This window comes from Eucyclogobius newberryi, unplaced genomic scaffold (genome assembly GCF_026437365.1).
Source record: "Eucyclogobius newberryi isolate DKJ021-1_F unplaced genomic scaffold, fEucNew1.0.hap1 SCAF_16, whole genome shotgun sequence".
Taxonomy (NCBI): domain Eukaryota; kingdom Metazoa; phylum Chordata; class Actinopteri; order Gobiiformes; family Gobiidae; genus Eucyclogobius; species Eucyclogobius newberryi.
In genome coordinates this window covers 28,912,742-28,939,997 of record NW_027315790.1, presented here as the reverse complement: position 1 = coordinate 28,939,997, position 27,256 = coordinate 28,912,742, and the positions used below count along the sequence as shown (strand labels likewise).

The window sequence follows — 27,256 nt, the reverse complement described above, 5'->3', positions numbered from 1 at the left end:
GGGGTGATGTCGTGGAATGTTGGTGCAGTGTGACATCATCTTCTTGGCCACTGTACTCTCTGTTTTGTGACATCATATTCATACAAGTTTACACATTTCTCAAACCAGTAGGTGGTAAACGCACCTTTTCAGTTGGCTGCCAACCGCCATCAAAAGTAACAACTTCTTTCAATACCACAGTAGTTTTCTTCATAGCCTACGTATTACTCCTCAGCCGACAAAGAACATGGCACAAGAGTCCAAGCTCTCGTTTGACTGGCGGAGAAGAGCGAAACAAGATGAGCCCGCAACCGACGTCGGAGTCACGCCGCCAGACTCCAGCGTAATAGAAGTACAATCAGCTGAACAATGCGGTCCAAGACAGGCCAAGGACAAGAAGTCGCTCAAGAAGAAAGGAGGCAAGGACATGGACGACCTCAAGAAGGAAGTGCTCATCGTACGTATTCCACCCTCTTTCAATTAAGGACGAAACCGCTTCTACCAGACGAGAAACGAGATTAGCTCCATAAGAATGAAACAAGATGAGATTCTGAAAATGAGGCAAAAAGAGGATTAAAAAGGGTTAACTTTCTGTGTAGGCAAAATTGTATTAAATTAATGCGTGTTTTTTTAAGAAATCCAGAGACAACAATTGGAAGAACTGCTTTTTACCAAATAGAAGTATGTACCGTATTTTCCGCACGAAAAGGCGCACTGGATTATAAAGCGCACTGTCAATAAATGGTCTATTTTGGATAATTGTTCAAAGAGCTATGGATTATAAAGCACATTAAGCGAAACAAAACAGACGGATAAATCGGTTGAGTTTTATTTAATGCGTTCAACTCATTCAGATCAACATTGTTCAAACGTTAATGAAAGTATTTACAACAACTCCCAGACTTGTTCAGTTATAACACGTAAAGAAACACAGTCTGATACGGCTAAAAGACACGTTAGCATATTGACAATAACGCCCAGCCTTGTTCAGTTATAACACGTAAAGAAATACAGGATTATAAATGTATATATTATAAAGATTATAAAGCGCACGGATGGTTTTTGAGAAAATTTAAGGCTTTTAAGAGTGCCTTTTAGAGCGGAAAGTACGGTAGGTAGATTCAGATAAATAGTACCGAAGTATTTCAGTTTTTTCCTGCCAAGGGTTCTTTAGAAGTAATCCCCTAAAATGTCATGCAATTATGAATTAAACATGGCAGAATAGTGAGTCTTTGGCGAGTTCATCCAAAGTCCAGGCGGCTCTGCTCCAGTGTTCTGAGTCTGGATGTCCCGCTGTAATTGAGCAGGACGCTGAGGGAGCACAGATCACAGGGCTGTTCTGAGCAGCTGCTGCTTTTTAATCCTGGAACAAAGGGAATTTAGTCCTGTCCAAAAAAATCTTACTTTCTATGGATTAAAACGTGAAGCAGCAGACAAACATCATTTATGGCCAACAGCGTTCTTTTTCAACTGGCTTTTCTGTACTTGACCTGAGCTCCTCATTTCAATAGGAAAAACTAATGTTGGTCAATAATGTAAAGAGCCTGGGTCAGTTTAGTGATTACTCCTCAAACTGTAGTAGTCCAGGCTTTAAAATCATAAAGTTTTCCTTTTTTTCAGACGGAACACAAAATGTCTGTTGAGGAGATTTGCCAGAAGTACAACACTGACATCGTCCAGGTAAACGGCTGACACTAAACTATATATATACCTGTAACAACACTCCTGTCCTAAAAATGTGTTTTCCTATCCAGGGTTTGACCAATGCCCGGGCAGCAGAGTACCTGGCTCGGGACGGTCCCAACGCCCTGACTCCGCCCCCCACCACCCCAGAGTGGATTAAGTTCTGTCGCCAGCTCTTCGGGGGCTTCTCCACCCTGCTGTGGATTGGAGCCATCCTCTGTTTCTTGGCCTATGCCATCCAGGCCGCCAACGAGGACGAGCCGGCGGGCGACAACGTGAGTAGAGCTACACTAAATCATTTAAGGCCCATTTTGACTGGCCCTGGTTCATCGGTCTCAGGACGTTTCTGATAATGGAGGTCTGCGTTTCAATGCTCAGGTCCTGACTCACAGGAGTCCGCCGCATGAGCCAAATAAACTAATATTTTCTTAAGAAATACAAACTAAATTGTACCTGAATCACACTTTTCCTTCATAAGGCCGATCTCAGTAATTCACAAAAAATTGTTTAGTCATTCCATGTTGGTGAACCTGTGAGACGTGGTTAAAGTAAACAAGGAAAAACGTCCAGTTTATCGTTTGCTTGGTTTTCCCTTCTCTGAGCTTCTGCACTTTTGGCTTTTTGAAACGTTTTCGGTCTCTGTTTGATTTTGGTCTTGACGTGATTGTCCTGTGTCAATAAACGAGAAACAGCTGATGCTAATAAGGGCTACTTTTGTCTGTACGCTCAACATATAGTGTTATAATCACCGGAAATATGTCTGTTCTAGTCAGCGTTTGGTGAGAGTCTCTCTTGTTTCTGTGTTTTCTCTTGTCCAATCATCTTATACAAAATCGTTCTGGGAACCGAAAGCGAGCCACTTTTGGCAGTGAAGATGCTTTCAAATCATCCTGAAATGTGCCATTAGAAAACACACTTATACAGTAGTGCAATGGCATCAAGCTCTTTCATGATACACTTTTAGATCACGGACTCGGTTAAAATGAACTGATGTATTGGATATGAATAGGTCTTGTTTTGTCTCTTTCTCTCGTGGCACAGTTGTATCTGGGAATCGTGCTGTCGGCCGTCGTCATCATCACCGGCTGCTTCTCATATTTCCAGGAGGCAAAGAGCTCCAAGATCATGGAGTCCTTCAAGAACATGGTCCCACAGGTAAAACGATGGAGCAGGGTTTGGTTGATCATCTGGAGATGAAATACTGTAGATTTCACACTTCAAAGGACTTTTTTGACCGAAGCGTTTTCGTTTGTCAGCAAGCTCTGGTGATGCGTGAAGGGGAGAAGATGCAGATAAACGCTGAGCAGGTTGTGGCTGGAGACCTGGTGGAGGTGAAGGGTGGAGACCGGATCCCCGCTGACCTGTGCATCATCTCCTCACACGGCTGCAAGGTGATCTCCCACACTCTACACACTGTGCTCTTCTACCAGCAGAGCTGAAGTCAAGGCCATGTCAGCCTCACACAACAAAAGAGGTTCAGAATTTTGTCCACAACATAATATTGAACTCACTGTTTGGAGGGAAAGTATAATTACATTGTGTATTTTTAGAATAAAACACAAAGCAGCAAATATTTACCAATTTTAGCTGTAACTTTAACTTGTCTTTTCGCGATTTATCGTGTTACCTTTTCTTTGCCCTAGTTTGGAACTTTTTGGGACTTTTTTTGTAACGCTACAACATGTGAGCTGTTCATGTGAATACAGTAGTTTTTCTAAATACAACTGTTTCATTCTGCTATTTATTCATTGCAGCTCATGTTTTTAACAATATTGTACATGTATTGTGTATTGTACATTTAGTGGGCTCTTCTCTGAAGATGGATGTGAAATACTCTTTCTTTTGCTTGTTGCAGGTGGACAACTCCTCTCTGACCGGTGAATCCGAGCCTCAGACCAGGTCACCTGACTGTACCCATGACAACCCCCTGGAGACACGTAACATCGCCTTTTTCTCCACCAACTGCGTCGAAGGTTAGACCAACATCATAACAAAACCTCAAAATCAAATGTATTACAGCTGCCCTCTAGTGCTTTTTATGAGACAAGGCTTTAAATGTGGTTTAGTGTGGTTTACTTAGTTGGACTACTCACTAAAGCGCAGTAAACAGGATTATATATAAGATTTTACTACAGAATTTTTTCCCTAGTTTGACAATGTTGGTGACATTTAAATTGTTACTTCCTGGTTGGACATGAGCAGCAGATGTGACACATCCATCCATCCATCCATCCATCTTCTGCCGCTTTATCCGGGGCCAGGTCGCGGGGGCAGCAGTCTGAGCAGGGACTCCCAGACTTCCTTCTCCCCAGACACTTCCTCTAACTCCTCCGGGGGGATCCCGAGGCGTTCCCAGGCCAGCCGAGAGACCTAGTCTCTCCAGCGTGTCCTGGGTCTTCCCCGGGGCCTCTTCCCGGTGGGACATGCCTGAAACACCTCCCGAGGAAGGCGCCCAGGAGGCATCCGAAACAGATGCCCGAGCCACCTCAGCTGGCTCCTCTCGACGTGGAGGAGCAGCGGCTCTACTCCGAGCTCCCCCCGTGTGGCCGAGCTCCTCACCTTATCTCTAAGGGAGCGCCCAGCCACACGGCGGAGGAAACTCATTTCGACCGCTTGTATCCGCGATCTTGTTCTTTCGGTCACTACCCAAAGCTCATGACCATAGGTGAGGGCAGAACGTAGACCGACCGGTAAATAGAGAGCTTTGCCTTTCGGCTCAGCTCCCTCTTCTTTACCACAATGATCCGCCTGTCGATCTCACGCTCCATCCTTCCCTCACTCGTGAACAAGACCCCGAGATACTTGAACCCCTCCACTTGGGGCAAGGACACCCCACCCACCTGGAGAGGGCAAGCCACCTTTTTCCGGTCGAGAACCATGGCCTCGGATTTGGAGCTGATTCTCATCCCAGCCGCTTCACACTCGGCTGCAAACCGTCCCAGTGCATGTTGCAGGTCCGGGTTTGATGGAGCCATCAGGACAACATCGTCTGCAAACAGCAGAGATGAGATCCTGTGGTCCCCAAACCGGACACCCTCCGACCCCTGACTGCGCCTAGAAATTCTGTCCATAAAAATTATGAACAGAACCGGTGACAAAGGGCAGCCCTGGCAGAGTCCAACATGCACTGGGAACAGGTCTGACTTACTGCCGGCAATGCGAACACAGCTCCTGCTCCGGTCATACAGGGACCGGACAGCCCTGAGCAAAGGGCCCCGGACCCCGTACTCCCGGAGCACCCCCCAAAGGACACCCCGAGGGACACGGTCGAAAGCCTTCTCCAGATCCACAAAGCACATGTGGACTGGTTGGGCAAACTCCCATGAGCCCTCGAGCACCCGATGGAGGGTATAGAGCTGGTCCAGTGTTCCACGACCGGGACGAAAACCACTCTGCTCCTCCTGAATCCGAGGTTCGACTATCGGTCGGATTCTCCTCTCCAGTACCTTGGAATAGACCTTACCCGGGAGGCTGAGGAGTGTGATCCCTCTGTAGTTGGAACACACCCTCCGGTCCCCCTTCTTGAACAGAGGGACCACCACCCCGGTCTGCCAGTCCAGAGGCACGGTCCCCGAACGCCACGCGATGTTGCAGAGATGTGTCAACCAAGACAGTCCTACAACATCCAGATACTTTAGGTACTCAGGGCGGATCTCATCCACCCCCGGAGCCCTGCCACCGAGGAGTTTGTGAACAACCTCAGTGACTTCAGCTTGGGTGATGGATGAGCCAGCCACCGAGTCCCCGGTCTCCACTTCCTCTTCGGAAGACGTGACTGAGGGATTAAGGAGATCCTCAAAGTATTCCTTCCACCGTCCGACGACATCCCCAGTTGAGGTCAGCAGGCCTCCACCCGCACCGTAAACGGTGTTGGTGAGACACTGCTTCCCCCTCCTGAGGCGCCGGACGGTTTGCCAGAATTTCTTTGGTGCCGACCGATAGTCCTCCTCCATGACCTCCCCGAGCTCCTCCTAGGCCCGGGTTTTTGCCTCTGCGACAGCACGAGCCGCGGCTCGCTTGGCCTGCCGATACCCGTCGATGACCTCCGGAGACCTACAAGCCAGAGTGGCCTGATAGGCCTCCTTCTTCAGTCTGACGGCATCCCTTACTTCCGGTGTCCACCACCGGGTTCGGGGGTTGCCGCCACGACAGGCACCGGAGACCTTGCGACCACAACTCCGAGCAGCCGCATCAACAATGGAGGCGGAGAACATGGTCCACTCGGACTCAATGTCCCCAACCTCCCCCGGGACATGGGAGAAGCTCTCCCGGAGGTGCGAGTTGAATACCCTACTGACAGAGGGCTCCACTAGACGTTCCCAACAGACCCTCACAATGCGCTTGGGTCTGCCAAGTCTGTCCGGCTTCCTCCTCCGCCAGCGGATCCAACTCACCACCAGGTGGTGATCGGTTGACAACTCTGCCCCTCTCTTCACCCGAGTGTCCAAGACACGCGGCCGGAGGTCTGATGACTTGACAACAAAGTCGATCATTGACCTCCGGCCTAGGGTGTCCTGGTGCCATGTGCACTGATGAACACCCTTGTGCTTGAACATGGTGTTCGTTATGGACAATCCGTGGCTAGCACAGAAGTCCAATAACTGAACACCGCTCGGGTTCAGATCGGGGAAGCTGTTCTTCCCGATCACCCCTCTCCAGGTGTCACTGTCATTGCCCACGTGGGCGTTGAAGTCCCCCAGTAGAACAACGGAGTCCCCGGTCGGTGCACTGTCCAGTACCCCTCCCAAGGACTCCAAGAAGGCCGGGTACTCTGCACTGCTGTTCGGCCCGTAGGCCGCCACAACAGTGAGAGACCTGTCCCCCACCCGAAGGCGGAGGGACGCGACCCTCTCGTTCACCGGGGTAAACTCCAACACGTGGCGGCTGAGCTGAGGGGCTATCAGCAAGCCCACACCAGCCCGCCGCCTCTCCCCGCGGGCAACACCAGAGAAGTGGAGCGTCCAGCCCCTCTCGAGGAGATGGGTTCCAGAGCCCAAACTGTGCGTGGAGGTGAGGCCGACTATATCTAGTCGGTATCGCTCAACCTCCCGCACAAGCTCAGGCTCTTTCCCCCCCAGCGAGGTGACATTCCATGTCCCCAGAGTTAGTCTCTGTGTCTGGAGATCTGGTCGCCGAGGCCCCTGCCGTCGACTGCCGCCCAGATCTCTCTGCACCGGCCCCTTATGGATCCTCCTGCGGGTGGTGGGCCCACGGGAGGGCGGCCCCACGTCGCTCTTTCGGGCTGTGCCCGGCCGGGCCCCGTGGGGTAAGACCCGGCCACCAGGCGCTCGCCATGGAGCACCCATCCCAGGGGATGGGTGCTCCACAGGTAGAGGTAATTCTACATCTGTTAACTAGCAACCATACAGTAAACAAGGACCAAAATCCATATATTACACAGCAAGTATGATTTTGTCAGATATTGATAGAAAATATGCCAGTTGTGTGTAAATTATCTGCATTTTTGATGGAATGTTGATTTTTTATGTCAGAGTTATGTTCAGTTTTAGAATTACCTCTCGACTGGTACAAATCTAGTTGTTTTGATCAGTATATTGCAGCTGTTCTTCTGTGTGTGTGTGTGTGTGGTTTGTGTGCAGGAACAGCCCGTGGTATTGTGGTTTGCACCGGTGACCGCACCGTGATGGGGAACATTGCCACGCTCACCTCAAGACTGGAGTCGGGCAAGGTACAACTCTCATGTCATGTTTACTATGTCGACATGGGTTTGGCCTTAAATAATAATACAATAAGAACTGATGCAGTCATAAGTTTGTGTTTTAACATAAGATAATAAAGATAATTTCTTACTCAGATACACACACACAATCAAAACTGAACGTGGCATGTCATTGACATTGAAGATAGTTGAGGAAAATGCCTTGGAATACCACAGGCAAATGCAACCTGGAAGAGACAAGGAAAGCGGCAAAAGCCAAATACCTAAAACGAGTGAGGAAAGTCCTAAGAAGCCAGCGCAATTGCAAAAACAAGTCCCGAGCAATGAACAGCTAGGCCCTGCCGGTGATCAGGTACTCTGCAGGAATAATAAGGTTGTCAAATGAGGAGGTAAGATAAGATAAGATATTCCTTTATTGTCCCACATGGGGAAATTTCATTGGTGCAACGCAGGTAGATACAGAGGTAGATACAGAAGAACAGATCACTTATAGGAAGTCTGAAAAACACTTTCAGTAGAAGATCTCCTATAAATAAATAAAAACTCCCATAGACAAATAAATAAATAAATACCATTGCATGTGATCCCGACAGTAATTGCACGTGAATATGTGTCACGACAGCACATAGATTGCACATGAATTTCACAGTAATTGCACATGAATTGCACATGAATTCCAACAGCAATTGCACATATGACAGAATTGCACATCAGTATTAGGTTAGGTCAGTATTGCGACGGGATAACGTGACGATCTCCGGGTAAGACGACTGTTCTCCGCAGTTTCATGAGTTCCTCCTTTGTGGAAACGCGGTACGGCGCCGGCCGGGGGGCGGGGCCGGAGCCGGGGGGCGGGGCCGGAGCCGGGGGGCGGGGCCGGAGCCGGGGGACTCAGAGCCAAGACACATCGCAACGACACGACGAAAACACTCAATCCAGCCGAATAAAGTCAAAACAAGTTGAATTAAAGCGATTCCAGTGTGTGTCCTGATCGTTCGTGAAGTTCCTCTTTCATATAAACGTGTATATAAACGTGTACCGACGACACGCCGTACTTTAGCGCGGCCGGAGGGCGCGGGGGGGCTGGTGGGCTCGCTCGGAGCTAGCTCACGTCACAACAACACAACGAACGCAACGAAAAACGCTCAAATCAGCCGAAAAAAGTCAAAAACAGTTGAATTAAAAAACGATTCCAGCGCGTGTCCCTATCGTACAGTAAAATAGAAAAAATCTACTAACTATATTTACAAAATATAGGAGATAAAGCACAATAAGTGTGAGAAAGAAGAGAGAGCGTTTACACCGGGCTGCCAGCTGTACCAGCGCCTTATGACGTACAGACCACAGATGTTAAGACGCAAAAGCTCCTGACCATGCATGGAGGGTCCGCCCCAAATCCAGCACCCTGAGACTGTACACTAGCCGCAAGGAAGGAGGCCGGGGACTTGAGAGCCCCTATCCAGGATGAAACGTCCAAGGTGTAAGCTGTGCAAAGAGGCCCCTGAGACCATCCCACCCATAACTGCAGAACGTAAGATGCTGCAGGGAAAGCATACATGGAGCACCATAACCAGGTGGCTGGCATAGTGTACAGAAATATCTGCAGAGTACGGGCTGGAGACCCCAAGGACAAGGTGGGAAACACCTCCAAATGTGATGGAGAATGACCAAGCGAAGGTCCTCTGGGACTTCCAGATTCAGACTGACAGAATGGTAATGGCGAACTAACCGGACATTGTGGTGGTGGATAAACAGCAGAATAAAGCCGTTGTGGTTGACGTGGCGATACCAAGTGATGGCAACATCAGGAAAAAGGAACACGAGAAGCTGGAGAAATACCAAGGGCTTAGAGAAGAGCTGGAGAATGCGTGGAAGTTTAAGGATAAAGTTGTCGAAGCACTCGGGGCAGTGACCCCCAAACTGGAGGAGCGGCTACAACAGATCCCTTGAAAAACATCAGACATCTCAGTCCAGACAAATGCAGTGCAGGAACAGCAAAGACACTGCGCAGAACCCTCAAGCTCCCAGGCCTGGATTGTTTTTGGTAGTTCTTGTCTTTATGTGTAATCAATATTACATATAAAGACAAGAACTACCAAAAACAGATGAAGGGATAAGATAGATGACCAAAGAGTTCATGCTGAAAACATGCACCGAACCATAAACCTGATCATGTAAATGATCAAAAAATGGAGGCAAGTCAATTCCTAATGAAGGCCCCCGAAATCTCGCCGGCCACCATCCATCCATTCATCTTCTGCCGCTTTATCCGGGGCAGGGTCGCGGGGGCAGCAGTCTGAGCAGGGACTCCCAGACTTCCTCCTCCCCAGACACTTCCTCTAACTCCTCTGGGGGGATCCCGAGGCGTTCCCAGGCCAGCCGAGAGACATAGCCTCTCCAGCGTGTGGAAGACCCAGGTCACCCTGGTCGGAGCATGTGTTTTTTATCTTGAAAAGTCATCCGAAGAGTTGCCGGGAAAGAAAAACCATATCACAAATTCATCTTCCTGAATTCCTCACAGATGTGGTGGAACTTTGCTCGTCGTTAACGAACCTCCTATGGAATATCTGGAGCAAAGAAGAAGCGCTTGTCTTTGTAGTGGAGGTCTCCTTTAACTTTGCAGCCTTCATGACACGTTCCTTCACACGATCGTTAAGAAACCACATTATCATGACCTCCTGGTTTATCAGTTGCTGGTCTTGGTTTGTCCAGGCGATGTGCTCTTTCTAATGTGATGGGGGGGACCTCAACTCCAGAGCCTACAAGTCTGAGGTTGGGTCTACGGGACCTGGACTCTGGATCTTACTTTTAATATTCTTGTTCTATTGCCACAATCTCGGCCCTCAGTGTCTGCAGCTCATCCGTATTGTCTGAAATATGGTGTTCATCCACTATGATGCATGCTCCGTTTCCTCCCCCCTCTTTCAGCTTCCTTATGTTGTTTTCAAACTGGTCGAGTTGGGCCGATCCAATTGCTGTTCTCATTTCAGGTCTCATTGACGACATTTCACGCTGCATTTTGCATTTTATGTCACCTCTTCTTCCTCCGGCAGGATGGCCCCATGAGATTCTTTATCTGGGATGGCCTGCCCTCCGCTGGTGAAGAGCATTGGACCCGGTAGCCGTGTTAGCCCCCTTAGCTTGTGAGGCGGGGCGTCTTTTAATGGGGTCGTGGGTCGGCAGTTTTTTTTTTTTTGATCCCTTAGTTTTACCAGGCTTTTGTTTTCCTTGTCCACTCATTTCTTGTTCGTCTTTTCTGGGATTATGTCAAATGATTAAAAAAAATGATTAGTTCCTGCAGCAGCGGAGGGTGTGCATGCAAAGCCTGTCACCAAAATGTCACCAAAACAGCGTTTATGAAATATTCAAACAAATCTTAAAAAGTGTTTCACAAATGAAAACTGAAAATCAAGATAACATTTGACCTGTTCTGACCCTCTCGTTCTGCAGACGCCCATTGCAAAAGAGATCGAGCACTTTATCCACATCATCACCGCCGTGGCTGTGTTTCTGGGCGTGTCTTTCTTCTTCCTGTCCCTGGTCCTGGGCTACAGTTGGCTCCAGGCCGTCATCTTCCTCATCGGCATCATCGTGGCCAACGTGCCCGAGGGTCTGCTCGCCACGGTCACTGTGAGTACGACACCGCACTCGAAAACAAGGTTACACTTGACAACCTGGGTTTTAAATGCCTTTACTTCTGACATTTCTGTTCATATTACTGTGCTTTGTTGAGTGAGTCACATTATTGTTGATACTGGCAGAATTGTAATAGTTTGCATGGTTAGTAAGTTAGTAAGTCTGACTCAGCCCTAACCATAACAGAAAATTGGAAACTATAAAATATTAGACAGCATACATATTTAAAATAAATGTATTTATGTTTGAATTTATTTTTTTCATTAATATGAATAATAAATTATTTCTGTGGCCCCATGCATGAACGTAACAACCCACAAAATGAATTGTGTATCAACAATTGCATAAAAGGTAATATATTATCGTAACACAGTTTTTGGGTTGTCAGGTTCATGCATGGGGCCACAGTTTTATAAGTAAAAGTGGAAAAATGGGTTGAGCGTGTTTAACATCTTTGGTGTCTTTAGAGCTACTTTCCATCCTAAAATTACATGTATATTTTTAATAGAATAGTTTCTATTATATCAGGGTATAGTGAAGCAAGCAAAATTTGCAGAGCAGTTACATAGTTAACATGACTGATTACAATTGTCAAGTGTGAATTGTTTATTTAGAAAAAGTCACAGACAGCTTCAAACTGTCACTGAAGGTTTTAAATGAGAACACAGCGTGTGCAAAGGCAGAAAATCTTTTGGACAAGATATTACAGCAGATCACTTTCTCTTCTGGGGCCTGGTGTCTCCGTGGCTTTGTGAATCTTTGTGCTTTTACATTATTTCTGGACAGTGTTGTTTGTATTGTGAAGATTATAAAGTAAAAACTGAATTAGATCGTCTCTGCTTGATAACACTTTGTTTTTGACCCTTGGCTCTTGCCGTATTGTTAGCATGAATCCTAATGCACCGTCGCTCTTCATCACAGCTTTCTGCATTTGCTCTATGGACTGTGCTAACATGGAAATGCATTCTCATAACATGACCATCTCCAGATATACAAAAACAAATCATAATAATACTAATTTCTTCAACCTTTTGTGACTAAATTCACCTGGAGATGATCATGTCTGTTTCACAGCGTCAATACTAATTTCCTTCTGTCAAATGCATCTATTTACCCAGTGTTTGGCCTGTTCTCCTTCAGGTGTGTCTGACTCTGACCGCTAAGCGAATGGCACGTAAAAACTGTCTGGTGAAGAACCTGGAGGCTGTGGAGACGCTGGGCTCCACCTCCACCATCTGCTCGGACAAAACGGGCACCCTGACCCAGAACCGTATGACTGTGGCTCACATGTGGTTCGACAATCAGATCCACGAGGCCGACACCACCGAGGATCAGTCTGGTGAGGGCTCTGTCTGCAGATTAGAATCGGATATATCGTTCTAACGGTGTGCCGGGGAACACCAGTGTGCTTTAAAGCCAGGAGGCATGGGAAATATTTTTAATAGTTTCAACATTATACACTTTTCCCTAAAAGGCGCGATAAGGCATAGTTTAAATGATGTGTGCTGCACAATCCACCACACAATTCCACCAAAAAAATGTTGTTGAGGTTTTAAAAACTGTTCTGACATGACCATAGTTAAAGGAATAATAGAGGATTTTTGGTGCGCAATCTGAGTCTTATTTCCTCGTGGCGTGGACAGCCGAGTAGTTCTCCCACATGTCAATCATTCCCTGCTCCTACTGCACACCTGCAGCCTCGTTCGCAGAAAAGCAGCACATTTGTGCCCCACCGCCGCAATTGTCGGACCATGTCGGCCTCGGTGAAACTGAGAAAAACAGCATTTTACTTTTTTTCCCCAAATTTGTGATTTTCATTTTTTTGCAGAATGTGCTAGTTGAAGTTATGAATAAGTCCCTGTGTGCTTCAGATAACACTATTGGTTGTCTTAAACGTATACATTAAGCTGTTAAAAATGTGGAGTTTTCGGGTCTTTTTCCTGCTCTCCTGGGGGCCGTCACCTTTTTCTAGCCAACATGTTGTTTACATTTTCCACCAATCAGCTGTGATCCGCATGGCTACAGCTGCGTGCTCCGTGTTTTCCTCTCATTACTCCAGACCGTCTGCAGAGCACAGTCTTCAGAGCTTACATTTCCTGGACTACATTGCAACGGAACTGTTTACTCAGGTACACTTTTATTTAATACTAAATTATTGCTTTAACGCTGTGTTTTAAGGCGGTCTCGTGATCACTTTAGAATCTTACTTGTCTGCTCCGGTGGAGCTAATTCTAAGCTAACATGTTGCTTCAGTGCACTCTGCAATACGGGCTTAATGTGACTACTTGCTGTTATCACCATGTTATCGGGTTATTTTTCGGCGTGGGTTGGCCCGTGGGTTGTGTGGGATTTGCTTTGTGTGTGTTTTATGGTGGACTAAACCGGCTGTTAGCCCCACAGCCCGGAGCTAAACGCAGCTATTCGGAGCTAAGTTGTAAGCTAAACTTTGCTATGTTATCGGGTTATTTTTCGGCGTGGAAAGAGAAAAAAACTACAACTCCCGATACCACTTCTGGTCACGTGGCTTACGTACGTTGCACGTCACGCACGCACTGCGTCACTCGAACCAATCACGCGCTTGCCTGGCCATTATCAGCTTCCTGTGTGTCTCTGTGCACGGTGTTGGGAGAGACAACAGGACGGCTGAACCAGGTAAGCTTTGCGACTAAAACACCCGCTTTTAATCACTTTAATGTGCGCCGGTTTTAAACTCAAGTGTATGTTTATGTTTTGGTGTGCTGTTCTGCAAGTGTTTTGCTTTTACGAGCCGTGTTATCTCAAGTGAGCTAGCTAGCCCCGCTAGCCGAGGGCAGATGTCCCAATATCTCCGCGTTTTGCATCTTAAATACACGGTTAACGTCACAATGTGAACTGTTATCTGTGAAGCGTGTTATTCCCATATTACTGTTAACCCTAATCCTTTTTTCCCCTTTTCAGAATTGGCAGACACCCTGACTGACATGACCTGTCTCTACGTGAAGTCTGCTAAGGAGCGTGGTAAGTGTAAAACATTATTTTGGTGATTTTCATGTTTTAATGATTAGAGTATAATTAACCATAAGCAACATCTGTTTTTAAGGTGAGCCTGCAGTTTGTACATCAAGCTTCAGATCACTGTGGAAACAGCTTCTCCAACACATCAGAAGCTGTCTTTGGACCCTCACCGCCAGCAAGCAAAGACATCAGGATGCATTACAGCTGTGACTTTGCACAGCAGGTACTAATAATAGTGCAAATGCAGAATAGCAATTATATAGACGTATACGTCTTAATCAAATGTCATATGTATTAATCTAATCTCCTTTCTTTCTCTCTCTCTCTGTCTCTCTGTCTCTGTCTCTCTGTCTCTCTCTGTCTCTCTGTCTCTCTCTGTCTCTGTGTCTACTACAGATACACTTTCCGTCCAACCCTCTGCAGCCGGGGCCAAGCTTCACTACACAATGGACATCCACTTCCTCATTGCTGGCCACACCAAATTCTCCCCTGATTGCGGCTTTGGACTTATCAAGCGAGCATACATGAAGACCAGGGTTGACACTTTGGAAGATATCGCTGAGGTTAGTTTATATTATTTGACTACTGTAATGTGTAAACATTAGCCTGGCAAAACTTCAGTGCTGCTCTCTGCTTAAGATATGTTTCTTCTGTTCTCATTTTTTTTACATTGTCGCCCTTGTCATCAGGTAGTGGAAAACAGCTCTCCTGAGTCTCACCTCAATATCCCACAGCTTGTTGGAACGGCGGATGGCAAAGTGTTTGTCAAGAACTTGGACTGGCAGAAGCATCTGAGTCCCTTCTTCAGACGGCTTCCAAAGATCAAGAGTTATCAGCACTTCAGGTATTTATATTGAAACTCTCACATTGTGTTAAAAAAAAAAAAAAAAGTTAATGAGTGTTTTATGTGAAATAGTTAGCCATTTCTTAAATGTCCTGTTATTTGTTTACAGCTTTGATGCCAAGAGTCACAGCACAGAAGAGTGCACAGACGAAGAAGAGGATGAGGATGTGATCTCTGATGTAATTGGACTCTGGTGGTGTACATATCATATCTATTATCTCATATCTCATATATCCAAAGCCATGGACCCGTTGCAGTTCGTATACCTGGCCCTGGCATCTGTTTATAAGAGTTCTTCTATTAAGAGTGTTTTTTAAACTTCCTGTAAGTTATCTGTCCTTTCCCCCTGTATCTACTGCATTGTAACATTAAAGGCTATCTTATCTTATCTTTTGTTGTTTGTGTTGAATTCAGTGCACCATTGTTGGTCACCTGTGAATTATGTTTATCGACAAATGCAATGAACCCTATTCTGATTCTGATTCTTTGATTCTATTCTAAGTATTTCCATTTTAATATAGTAACTTCTAATTCTGATTCAAGTCCAGTTACCATCAATAACAACACTCCTCTTGAGTCTTGAGTGACAGCTGTAGGGGGAAGGTGGTGTCAGTGTGACAGGGGGGAGGGCTTATCTCAATGAGATGCAAATGAGCCCACCTGTGACTCTGGGCTCACTCCGGTGAGAAACTTTGAGCCCCGTTTTCTCAGTGAATGGGTTTGAGAGTTGTATACATTCAAATGACCACAACTTACTCAAATATTATCAGATCTACATGAGTTAGACATCATTGGAAAGCTTTGAATTCACACTTTCAGAATCTGTGAATAACTCAAAATGTCTTCGGGTAGACATGTAACTGGTTTAGCCACGGTCAGTCACATTTGTGTCACCATTGCTTGACATTTTGCTTAGAATTCTATGGTAGAAACTAAACTTGGTTTATGGTCAAAACACTGTAATACTGGGATTTCAACAACAGCTTGTACAGATGAACGTAATCGATTTACAGGGACATGTCCATGCAATATGGAGTGTGTAAAATTAAGGTTCAGTCATGTAATGTGAAAAGTGTCACAAACTTAGTTATACAATTTGACTAATGGAATGTAAACAAGTAACAACCTATATTTTTACATCAAATACTACACTATTTAAAACTTCAATTGCTAAAGTGCTGAATTTCTGCTTTGACTGCTGCATCCTTGGTTAAGGTTAAGGTTAAGGTTAAGGTACACTTTATTGTGCCATAGGGAAATTTGTCCTCGCCTGTGTATCTGACCCATTTTTCGATGCAGCAGGGTTAAGACCAGCCGCACAATGCAGCGCCCGGGGACTCGTCTCCAGATGTTTGTGTTTGGCTTGATCTGGACCTTAGCGAGAGGATTAGACCTATTGTGCATGTTTTGGGTTGATGTTAGAACCCAGAGTACCCGGAGGAACATGCAAGTCACGAGAGGCTCGATTGGAATTATACCTGTTTGTAACATATGTATTTTAAAATTTTATATAAAATTAACCATTTTGAATTCCCTTTCTTACCAACAACAGTATTTGACTTTAAGTATAAAGACAAACCTGGAGATCCGGCTGGTTAAACATATCACATTATCTTTACCTTTGCATTTGATTTATTCACTTCAATTCAGTTTCAATATACTGTTTCCGAGCAATGAACCTGAATGATACACCATTATGTTCTAGGTTCCTCTTTCGACAAGAGCTCCCCCACCTGGGCATCTCTGGCCCGTGTGGCCTCTCTGTGTAACCGCGCTGTGTTCAAGGCGGGACAGGATTCTTTGCCCATCCTCAAACGTGACGTGGCTGGAGATGCCTCAGAGTCCGCTCTGCTCAAGTGTATCGAGCTGTCGTGTGGACCCGTCAAAATCATGAGGGAAAAGAACAAGAAGGAGGCCGAGATCCCCTTCAACTCAACCAACAAGTACCAGGTCAGTCAGGTCTAACTAGCACCTATTTATATAAGGAAAGATTAAAGATAATAGTAGTAACATGTGATGATAGCATATAAAGGGATTTTAGGTTAATTTATACTGGTAACATTAAAATATTTAAAAGAATAATAGAGGATTTTTGGCACACAATCTGAGTCTCATTTCCTCGTGGGGTGGACAGCCGAGTAGTTTTCCCACATGTCAATCATTCCATGCGTGCTACTGCACACCTGCAGCCTCGTGCCCAGCATAGCAGCATGTTTCCCTGGCCTCGCATGCACAGTTGATATGCCGATGTGTGTTTAGCGAGTTCCTTCAGTGTACAGTACAAAATGACAACAGAGGAAGACTGTGTTAGATCTCAGAAGAGATGGAAATCTGGGCAATGAGAGATGCGATGCGATCCGTCACACTAATAAACAAACTTACGTGTAACAGTGGGGCTGTTTGATTGTAGGCGGCCTCTTGGAAAGAACTGGGGTGGGGGGGTGAGTGTGCATGCTCATTTTTTTAAAAGGGACTAAGAGACGCTTGAGTTCTCAAATCAGCCTCTATTATGCCTTTAAGATAAATCTTAAAGCGTATAAGTCTGATTAGAAAATTGGTTTAAAAAATGTAATTGAATCCCTCCAGCTCTCCATCCATGAGACAGAGGATGAGAACGACAACCGTTACCTGCTCGTCATGAAGGGGGCGCCAGAGAGGATTCTGGACCGCTGCTCCACCATCATGATCCAGGGCAAAGAGCAGCCCATGGACGACGAGCTGAAGGAGGCTTTCCAGAACGCTTACATGGAGCTGGGAGGGCTGGGGGAGAGAGTGCTGGGTGAGACATTACACATGACGCTACACAACATGCCCTTTCCATCTAGTCTGGGCTTTATACACACTTTACACACTTGTTATTATTTTGTGTCATTGTAAATAAGGCTACTGTTGTGTTCAGTCGAGCCTCGAGAGAGATTCTCAAACTTATGGATTATTGCTTATATATATTAGTAAAACAGTGATCATACATATTTTAGCTGTTTTGATCTGCATTTTGAACTACACAATATGATTGTGCGTTCCAGGTAATTAGTAACTCTGATTTTTTACCCTCCGATTTGAAAAAAGGCACTAGAACACCGCTTTAACTGGTAATTCCTACTTCCAACTAAATTCCATTGACGACAATGTGAAGCTCTTCCGGCTCATGTTTTCAGCAATTTGGCTTTTTGACCTGCATGTCAAAGTAGCCTGTGCATTGTTTCTTTATATTTAATCTTCTTATGCAATAAAATAGCATTTATTTAACCTTCCATCAATTGTTCCCGTTCGTGCCAGGTTTCTGCCACCTGTTCATGCCCGAGGACAAATACCCCAAAGGTTTTGCGTTCGACACAGATGATGTGAACTTCCAGACCGACGGGATGTGCTTCGTGGGGCTCATGTCCATGATCGACCCTCCCAGAGCCGCGGTGCCCGACGCTGTGGGCAAGTGCCGCTCGGCCGGAATCAAGGTCCGCTCTCCCCTTTTTAGAGCATAAAACACGGGAGTAGAGCTGTGCAATTAATCACATTTTAATCAGGATCAAGATTTAGTCATTTCTAATTGTCAGTGATCAGCTTGGGTCTTTTGAATCAGTCGGTAAAAGCGTGGTTTGGAGCAGATGTCAGACTTTTGGGGGGTAAATGAAAATTATTAAAAGTCATTATTGTTTAAAAATTAATATTGAAAGACAATTTTTCTAACTAAACTTTAAGCAAAAGTCATGCTCAATGAATATGAGCAAGTCTTTTGTCACACTGCTCACTGTACTGTAGCTTTCTCTCATGTCAGCTTCCCTGCATCAACACTTAGACAGACTTCATGGTTCAGTAGCTCAACAGGAATTTTAAAATGTGACTAAAAAGCAAATTGAATTAAAGGAATTAATGGAGATAGTAGTTTGGAGCCCAGTTTTCACTTGATACTGTGATTCATTATAAACTTTAAAAGTTCAATAGTAAACCGTTACATACTTTTAGAGTTTCTGAATCTCAAGAAACAACTGTGTTTGTACTTCCTCTTAGGTTATTATGGTGACCGGAGACCATCCAATCACAGCGAAGGCCATCGCTAAAGGTGTGGGCATCATCTCTGAAGGCAACGAGACTGTGGAGGACATTGCATTACGGCTCAACATCCCCGTCAGCCAAGTCAACCCCAGGTAATTCAGAGAAACATACCACTGCAGATTCAATTAAAGTTAAATGTAGAACAGGGATGTAATGGTGGACCAGTCCAACAGCAGTTCAAAAGTGTTTATCATCGAGCAGCACTGGGTGGTCAACAGTAGAAAAAAATCAGCTACTAATCGATTCTAAAACTAGTATTGAATCTAGATATTCATTTAACCAAGTATAGATACTGAAAATAATCTCGTAAACAGGACAGCAGTATCCAAACACCCAAACTTTCTAGATAATAAGGCAAAGTCAATTCAAAGTGCAGGAAAAAAAATCATTAGAATCATAAAACAGATAAAAGACATAAAAGAGAAGAGTGCAAATTAAATCCTTTCAGTCATGCACAGCTAAACAAAACAGTTTTTAGCTTAGCGTGTCTCACATCTTCTCTCTTTAGCTGCATGAAACTGAAACGCAGCGTCCCCATGTTTAGTCCTGACTCTGGCACCAGCATGAGGCCGGTCCATGTTTAGTCCTGACTCTGACACCAGCAGGAGGCCGCTCCATGTTTAGTCCTGACTCTGGCACCAGCAGGAGGCCGGTCCATGTTTAGTCCTGACTCTGGCACCAGCAGGAGGCCGCTCCATGTTTAGTCCTGACTCTGGCACCAGCAGGAGGCTGCTCCATGTTTAGTCCTGACTCTGGGCACCAGCAGGAGGCCGGTCCATGTTTAGTCCTGACTCTGGCACCAGCAGGAGGCCGCTCCATGTTTAGTCCTGACTCTGGCACCAGCAGGAGGCCGGTCCATGTTTAGTCCTGACTCTGGCACCAGCAGGAGGCCGGTCCATGTGTAGTCCTGACTCTGGGCACCAGCAGGAGGCCGGTCCATGTTTAGTCCTGACTCTAGCACCAGCAGGAGGCCGCTCCATGTTTATTCCTGACTCTGGCACCAGCAGGAGGCTGGTCCATGTTTAGTCCTGACTCTGGCACCAGCAGGAGGCCGGTCCATGTTTAGTCCTGACTCTGGACAACAGCAGGAGGCCGGTCCATGTTTAGTCCTGACTCTGGCACCAGCAGGAGGCCGGTCCATGTTTAGTCCTGACTCTGGCACCAGCAGGAGGCCGGTCCATGTTTAGTCCTGACTCTGGCACCAGCAAGAGGCTTGTCCATGTTTAGTCCTGACTCTGGCACCAGCAGGAGGCAGGTTTGATTGATTTGATGTGGCTGTTAAAGTTCAAGTCTGAGTCCATTATTACCCCCAGATTTCTAACTTGGTTTATACGTTTTAGAGCGAGACTCTGGAGGTGACCGCTAACACTTTCTCTTTGTTTCGGTGGCCAAAAACGATTATTTCAGTCTTGCCTGAGTTCAGCTGGAGAAAGTTGTTTTGCATCCACAAACTGATCTGTTGGATGCAGTGACAGAGTGAATCCACTGGTCCATATTCACCTGCCGACAGTGAAACATAGATCTGAGTGTCGTCTGCATAAATGTGATAGGACACATTTTCACTGCGCATCAACTGACGGTACAACGTACAACAACAGCAGCATGTAGAGGTTGAACAGAAGGGGTCCCAGGACTGACCCTTGTGACACCCCACAGGTCAGGGTCATATGGTCTGAGACACAGTTACCAATTTCAACTTACTTATCTTCCAGATAGGACCTTAACCAATTTAGGGCAGTGCCAGTGATCCCCACCCAGTCCTCTAGTCTCTGTAAGAGGATCCCATGATCCACAAGTGTCAAAAGCAGCACTCAGATCTAACAGAATTAAGACTGAGGCTTTGCCTGTGTCAGTGTTCAGGCGGATGTCATTTGTCCCCTTGACAAGAGCAGTCTCAGTGCTGTGATGAGGTCTAAAAGAACATCAAATCAGTTCGTTATTAAGAGGAAGTCAGTGAGCGGGGTGCACGGTGGCAAAGGCGGTTTGCGCTCTTGCCTCCCAAGAAGGAGATCGTGGGTTAAATTTCCGGACCAGACCAACATCACATGATCTCTCTGGGTGGAGTCTGCATGTTCTCCCCGTGTTACTGTGGGTTCTCTCCGGGTTCTTCGGCTTCCTTCCACCGTCCAAAGACATGCATGGGTAAAATTGGTGACTCTAAATTGAATGAATGTGAGAGTGAACTGTCTGTAATGTCTATGTCTCTGTGTTGGCCCTGCGACAAGTTGGCCACTGTCCAGGATTTACCCCGCCTAAGGCCCGAAGTCACTGGGATAGGCTCCAGTCACCCGCGACCCCAAAAGGGAATAAGCGGTAGAAAATGGATGGATGGACGTTTGTGAGCAGCTTTGTGGTCTGGTTACAGGGATGCAAATGTTTGTGTGATCCACGGAAACGATCTGAAAGAATTGTCCGAAGAGCAGCTGGACGACATCCTGAAGAACCACACAGAGATCGTCTTTGCCAGAACTTCCCCACAGCAGAAGCTCATCATTGTGGAGGGCTGCCAGAGACAGGTCAGTGCCAAAACTAAAGGAATCTAACACTGAAGGAAAAGCAAATGTGTTTGAATGTGGCAGGCTCAAGGTAAAGTGTGAGAGTTGTTACTTTTAGCTTGATTTGAAAAAATATATACTATTAATGCATCTTGAACTGTGATTTCATCACCTGACATTTATTGAAAAACAAACACCATTTGGCTTAAGAAACTCAATGAAAGTAGCTTATGCAGCTATCTAATTGAAAATGTACTTGTTTTTTAAATCATGAATCTATCAACATGAAAATGTCTATAAATGCTATATAACTATAATATCACTTCATATCTGGACACAAATCATCTTTAGGAAGTATTTTTTTGGACTACATTTTGTACTTGTACTTCATCCTCTACCTGCTCTACTTGGTCCTCAGAATTATGACTCTTTTAACCTGTTTACAAGATCATTTGGCTCAGAGCCTCAGAAAACACCCAGTTTTTAATTTTAAATGTTTGTGTTTCTTTGTTGTAAAATTGCATTTATTACAACAACAAAATTCAAACGTACATTACTTTGAGTTGAGCTGCCAAAGCTAATGTACTCAATAGCATGTTCCAAGTATTTCATTCTTCATTTCTGCCCTGCACACATTCACGAGCCCTGTATGTGCATGTGTTTGTTCAGGGAGCCATCGTTGCAGTAACAGGAGACGGCGTAAATGACTCTCCCGCTCTGAAGAAAGCGGACATCGGAGTGGCCATGGGCATCTCTGGCTCTGACGTGTCCAAACAGGCCGCAGACATGATCCTGCTCGACGACAACTTCGCCTCCATCGTCACCGGAGTCGAGGAAGGTGAGAGCAAGGAAGAGGATGAGAGATTTTACACTCGATAATATCAATTAAATATTATAGACTTAACAATTCTAGAAATATTGTGTTGTTTTATTCATTACTTGAACTAACTCCTTGGCAGGTCGCTTGATCTTTGACAACTTGAAGAAGTCCATTGCTTACACTCTGACCAGTAACATCCCAGAGATCACGCCCTTCCTGTTCTTTATCCTGGTCAACATCCCTCTGCCGCTGGGCACCATCACCATCCTCTGCATCGACCTGGGCACGGACATGGTGAGGCCTTTGTCACACGGGCTTCTGTTGTAACTTCCATCTGCCTCAGACACTGTAAAGCTGCGCAATTAATCAATGTGTACAATTAATGGGATTATACTTGTTGCGTGATTCAACTGCAAAAATTGTGAACAAATTGTAGAAAAAAAAATAATTTGTAGGTGTGCATTGTTGGACACTCACAGATGCTTCTTAGAACAATAACATGAGATAATGAGATAAAAGAGTTTACATTAAACAATTATTAATACAAGTCCGTTCTAAATGGTATTGGTGCAGAATCTGAACATTTTATTTTACAATATGCATAACTTGTATACCAATTCTCAAATGGTTTATCAAATAGTTTTATCAGACCATGAAAATGAAAATAAATAAAGCTAACCTGCTCTTCTGAATTTAGTCACTAGATGGCAGTGTTGTGTTGCTGCTCCTGATGTTCTGTTTCTCTTCAGGTTCCAGCCATTTCTTTGGCTTATGAAGCAGCCGAGAGCGACATCATGAAGCGCCAGCCCAGAAACCCAGCCAGAGACAAACTGGTGAACGAGCGGCTCATCAGCATCGCCTACGGACAGATCGGTACCACTCCCAATATATATTATACCGCACATGCTCAGGACAGTGTATAACAAATTACATAACTCATACAGAGAGGAAAGTAAGTATTTTAATTATTCAGAAATCATGGAGAGGTCTGAAATGTTCATCGTAGGTGTTTCTGAGACTCTGGAAATCACATTGTTTGATTTTAAATCAATCTATTTGTTTGTTATTGCTGCAAATAAGTATTTGAACACCTGAGAAAATCAGTGTCAATATTTTGTACAGAAGCCTTTGTTTACAATTCCAGAGGTCAAATGTTTCCTGTAGTTCTTGACCAGGTTTGCACACACTGCAGCAGGGATTTTGGCCCACTCTTCCACACTGATCATCTCTAGAGCTTTCAGAGGTTTCGGGGCTGTCGCTGAGCAACACAGAGTTTCAGCTCTCTTCAAAGATTTTCTATCAGGAGACTGGCTAGGCCACTCCAGAACCTTGATATGCTTCTTAATCCTTGTTTATCCTGGCTGTGTGTTTTGGGTCATTGACATGTTGGAAGACCCAGCCACGGCCCATCTTCAATGCTCTGACTGAGGAAAAGAGCTTGTTGCCCAAAATCTTGCGATACATGGCCCCATTCATTCGTCCTGTCCCCTGTGCAGAAAAGCACCCCCAAAGCATGTTTCCACCCCAATGCTTCACAGTAGGGATGGTTTTCTTGGGAATGTACTTATCCTGCTTCTTCCTACAAACGGGGCGAGTGGAATTCATACAAAATGTTATTTTTTGGTCTCATTTGACCACATGACTTTCTCCCATGACTCGTCTGGATCCTCCAGATGGTCATTGTCAAATTTCAGTTGGGCCGGGACATGTGCTGACTTAATCAGGGGAACCTTCTGTGCGATGGTTTTGAACCATAGCGGTGTATTGTATTACTAATGCACCTAACCTTAATAACCTTTGAAACTGCGGTCCCAGCTCTGTTCAGGTCTTTAACCAGCTGCCTGGAGCCCCAGTCTGAGGGAGATTGACTTTATATTTGGAAAATGACATCTTTATTTTGACTACGACTTTATTCTCGTTAAATTACGACTTTATGATCATTAAATTATGACACTATTCTCGTTAAAATTATTACTTTAATGTCGAAATGTTATGACTTTATTCTCGTAGTGCCACACAATGTTTTTATTTGGGTTGTCCCTTATACTCCATTATAATTAATAAGTCAAAAAATAGCACACTTTATTCATAAATAATCTCTCTAGAAGCCTTCAGTCACCATATTTCAACTTTGATTTGGTTTATAATGTACTTAAAACCCTCACTGTTCAATTGATATAATCATTTGACTTGTCTACTTGTCGTCTCCTGAAATAATTGAGAGTTGCATTATTCTGTGTTCAGGCATGATCCAGGCTCTGGCCGGGTTCTTCACGTACTTCGTCATTATGGCTGAAAATGGTTTCCTGCCTTCTCACCTCATTGGCATCAGAGTCAACTGGGACGACCGCTCCAACAATGACCTTGAGGACAGCTACGGTCAACAATGGGTAATGGAAAACCTCAAGCCTTTCATTAGTCAAACTAATATGAGTTAAATACAATAGTTGTAACTCCTGCTGGTTTTAAAAGGCCAATACGATCCCAATTGAATATAGGTAGCTATTAATTTGTCATACATTGAGGACACATCAGGCAAAATGATTATAATTGTAAGAGAGGTAGACGCCCAGGACATTCGGATGCTAATCAGTTACTCAGGGAGGAGAGTGAGCCAGGAACAACAGGAGGCTGATGGCCCATAAAGGACTGATAGTAAGCAAAAATAATAGTTTGATAGAAAACAAAGAGGTTTAGTTTCTGGTGAAACCATAACACCTTTTATCAGGAGGTCCCGCCCGGTGGGGAATCTGAGTTCCCGGTCTTGATTCGCAGATTGAGAAGAGTCGAAACGTCTGTGAATAAATCAAGATTACAAAATAGGGCTGCACAATATCACAACATTCCAACAAACTAAACATATCACAATAACACCAAGGTGTATTTTATTTTTAAGTCTGATTTGTATTCATCATAGTCCTAATGTTCTCAGTTCACCTTGATTTAATCTAGGCTTTTATTATAGCTGAAATGTATGTGTCAACAATGAATATAGTAATAATATTGATATCGCCATAATTAAAATGATAAAATCAGTCAAATGTATTTGCAGACGTATGAGCAGAGAAAGATTGTGGAGTTCACGTGTCACACAGCTTTCTTCGTCAGTATCGTGGTGGTGCAGTGGGCCGACGTCATCATCTGCAAAACCAGGCGCAACTCTGTGTTCCAGCAGGGCATGAAGTGAGTTCTGTAACTGTATGCACTTAGTCTGATGCGCTTTCATTTACCTGAAGATTGTATTTCTATCTTGGACACACAATAAACATCTGCAAGATGAATTACAATTGCATCGAAATTGCAATTTGAATGGTCACAATTGGCAAATCGCAAGGACTGCAGTTATTTAAGTCCTTTGTAAACATATAAATATCCTGTTTTATGTGTAAACGCTGCTAATCCTGAAGTTTAGACCTCTACAAACATGTATTTAGCAGCAAATTTTTCATTTTTTCCACTCCTGGATGGGTTTAAATGTGAATTTTGACCAGAATCCAACTATCATAACAAATAAATCGCAAATCTAAATGCAGTGTTTGTCGAAAATTGCCATTAGATGTTTTGACAAACTTTTTACTTTTGCTTCTTTCTACAATATTCAACTTGTGTCTCTAAATGTAAAATGTGTAGTTCATTCTTCAGCCACTAGATAGACCTAGAGGACTTGCACGCAGTCAGTTTTCAAGATGTCAATTCAAATAGAGCCAGACATTTAGTGTAAAAGTCCATTCAAAACGTTTCCTCTAATAGTGCACCGTAGTTTAATTTGAATGAAGTGTTGTTGTAATTGAGTGTCATTTTTCCCGCAGGAATAAGATATTGATCTTTGGTTTGTTTGAGGAGACGGCTCTAGCTGCCTTCTTGTCCTACACCCCGGGTATGGACGTGGCACTACGGATGTACCCACTCAAGTAGGATTAAAACCTCTGTACCTTGTTCTGCCCTCGTCCTGTTGCTTAAACTCGTCCTTTGTGTTCAGGCCCAGCTGGTGGTTCTGTGCGTTCCCGTACAGTTTCCTCATCTTTGTTTACGATGAGATCCGAAAACTCATCCTACGCCGAAACCCGGGAGGTGAGACAGTTTCTGCAAATAATACCACAACTCAGCGCTTAGACCTGGTTTAGACCTGGTTTAGTTCTGTTCGTGACGCCAAATTGTAATGGGAGTTTTGTTTTGAGTGTCCCGTTGCATCGTTCTGCAAGGCCACAGAACGATGCAACAGGACACTTGTTGCATCGTTGCATAAACCAGGTCTAAACCAGGACCCTTGTTTGGTCCTGGTTTAGACCTGGTTTAGTCCTGGTTTAGTCTAGTTATAGTCCTGGTTAAGTTGTGGTTTAGTCCGGGTTTAGTCCGGGTTTATTCTTGGTTTAGTCCTGGTTTAGTCCTGGTTTAGTCCTGATTTTGTCCGGGTTTAGTCATGGTTTAGTCATGGTTTAGTCATGGTTTAGTCATGGTTTAGTCCGGGTATAGTCCGGGTATAGTCCTGGTTTAGTCCCTGTTTAGTCCCGGTTTAGTCCTGGTTTAGCCCGGGTTTAGTCCCGGGTTTAGTCCTGGTTTAGTTCTGGTTTAGTCCTGGTTTAGTCAAGGGTTAATCCTGGTTTAGTCTGTGTTTAGTCCTGGTTTAGTCCTGGTTTGGTCATGGTTTAGTCCTGGTTTAGTCCTGGTTTAGTCATCACATTAACAGTAAACATACCTGGCGTGTCTTATTCTCACCCAGAGCCTCTTTGATAACTGTGTGAATAACATGGACACATAATAATCCAACTTTCTCTCTCTTTCAGGCTGGATTGAAAAAGAATTTTACTTCTAAACAAATGATCACATCACTTCCCCCTCTAAACCTCTCTCTCCTTTCTCTTCTCGCTCTCCCTTCTCTCCCTTCTCTCTCTCTCCTCTCTCTTCTCTCTCCTCTCTCTTCTCTCTCTCTTCTCCCTTCTCTCCCTTCTCTCTCTCTCCTCTCTCTCCTCTCTCTTCTCTCCCTTCTCTCTCTCTCCTCTCTCTTCTCTCTCCTCTCTCTTCTCTCTCTCTTCTCCCTTCTCTCCCTTCTCTCTCTCTCCTCTCTCTTCTCT

The 27,256-nt window shown here is 44.9% G+C and overlaps 1 protein-coding gene across 1 annotated transcript; it reads left to right on the top strand.

The window, feature by feature from the left end:
• The first annotated feature begins 260 nt into the window (after positions 1-260).
• On the top strand, positions 261-27,013 carry LOC140362148 (sodium/potassium-transporting ATPase subunit alpha-3-like). Its single transcript, XM_072448204.1, has 22 exons — positions 261-436; positions 1,600-1,659; positions 1,734-1,937; positions 2,704-2,817; positions 2,919-3,053; positions 3,518-3,635; positions 7,263-7,351; positions 10,793-10,972; positions 12,119-12,317; positions 16,522-16,766; positions 17,403-17,595; positions 18,096-18,271; positions 18,825-18,961; positions 21,235-21,385; positions 22,034-22,202; positions 22,324-22,478; positions 22,934-23,057; positions 24,429-24,574; positions 25,237-25,367; positions 25,994-26,095; positions 26,164-26,255; positions 26,969-27,013. The coding sequence occupies exons 1-22, from the start codon at positions 407-409 to the stop codon at positions 26,995-26,997; spliced, it is 2,979 nt and encodes a 992-aa protein (XP_072304305.1). The 5' UTR covers positions 261-406; the 3' UTR covers positions 26,998-27,013.
• The last annotated feature ends 243 nt before the right edge of the window (positions 27,014-27,256 follow it).